Source organism: Cystoisospora suis (assembly GCF_002600585.1).
Source record: "Cystoisospora suis strain Wien I chromosome Unknown contig_12640, whole genome shotgun sequence".
Lineage (NCBI taxonomy): Eukaryota > Apicomplexa > Conoidasida > Eucoccidiorida > Sarcocystidae > Cystoisospora > Cystoisospora suis.
In genome coordinates, this window is record NW_027165399.1 from 482 (window position 1) to 1102 (window position 621).

At 55.7% G+C, this 621-nt stretch overlaps 1 protein-coding gene across 1 annotated transcript; it reads right to left on the reverse strand.

Annotated features, from left to right (window-relative positions):
* Positions 1-28: 28 nt before the first annotated feature.
* Positions 29-621, reverse strand: CSUI_011507 (uncharacterized protein; the record flags this gene model as incomplete). Its single annotated transcript, XM_068071605.1, has 1 exon — positions 29-621. A coding segment is annotated over one exon (593 nt), but the record flags the coding sequence as incomplete, so codon positions are not given.

Consider the following 621-nt stretch of genomic DNA (forward strand, 5'->3'; position numbering starts at 1 on the left):
CTTGTTCTTCCTCTTCCTCCTCTTCTACTCTTTGCATGCCCCCTGTGAAGGAGCCAAGAAGAGCATCGTCGTCATCATCGAACGAAGGCGGCGGAGGTCTTCCCATGACCGTCATCATCATATTCCCACCAAAAGGAGGATTTGGCCTTAGTCCTCCTGGTGGCCCAACTAGATCTCCATCAAATGCAGCACCATGAGGCAAAGGAGGAGGACCAAGATGATGATGATGAGGATGGGGGTGCCGAGGATGCGAGGAAGAAGAAGAAGGCGCTGAGAGAACAACAGGATGACTGTGAAACATTCCTCCCCCCCCTGGAGGCCCTCCTCCTCCTCCTTGTTGAGAAGAAGAAGGAGGGAGTGCATGATGGGGGTGTTGCTGCTGATGGTGCATGATGATGCCCTTCGGGGGAGGAGGTCCCCCCCCTCTCGTTGGTCTACCAAAGGAATCCTCGGTAGGATGACTTGAAGGAGGTGAGGCGGAGATGCCGTTGCTATTATTGCTATTGTGATGATCGTTAGTGCCTAAATATCCCCCCGGATGATGACTATTATGACTATGATGGCTAGTCCCGCCCCCCCCGCCGCTTGGGGGGGGAGGAGGGCCGCCCCCCCCAGCTGACG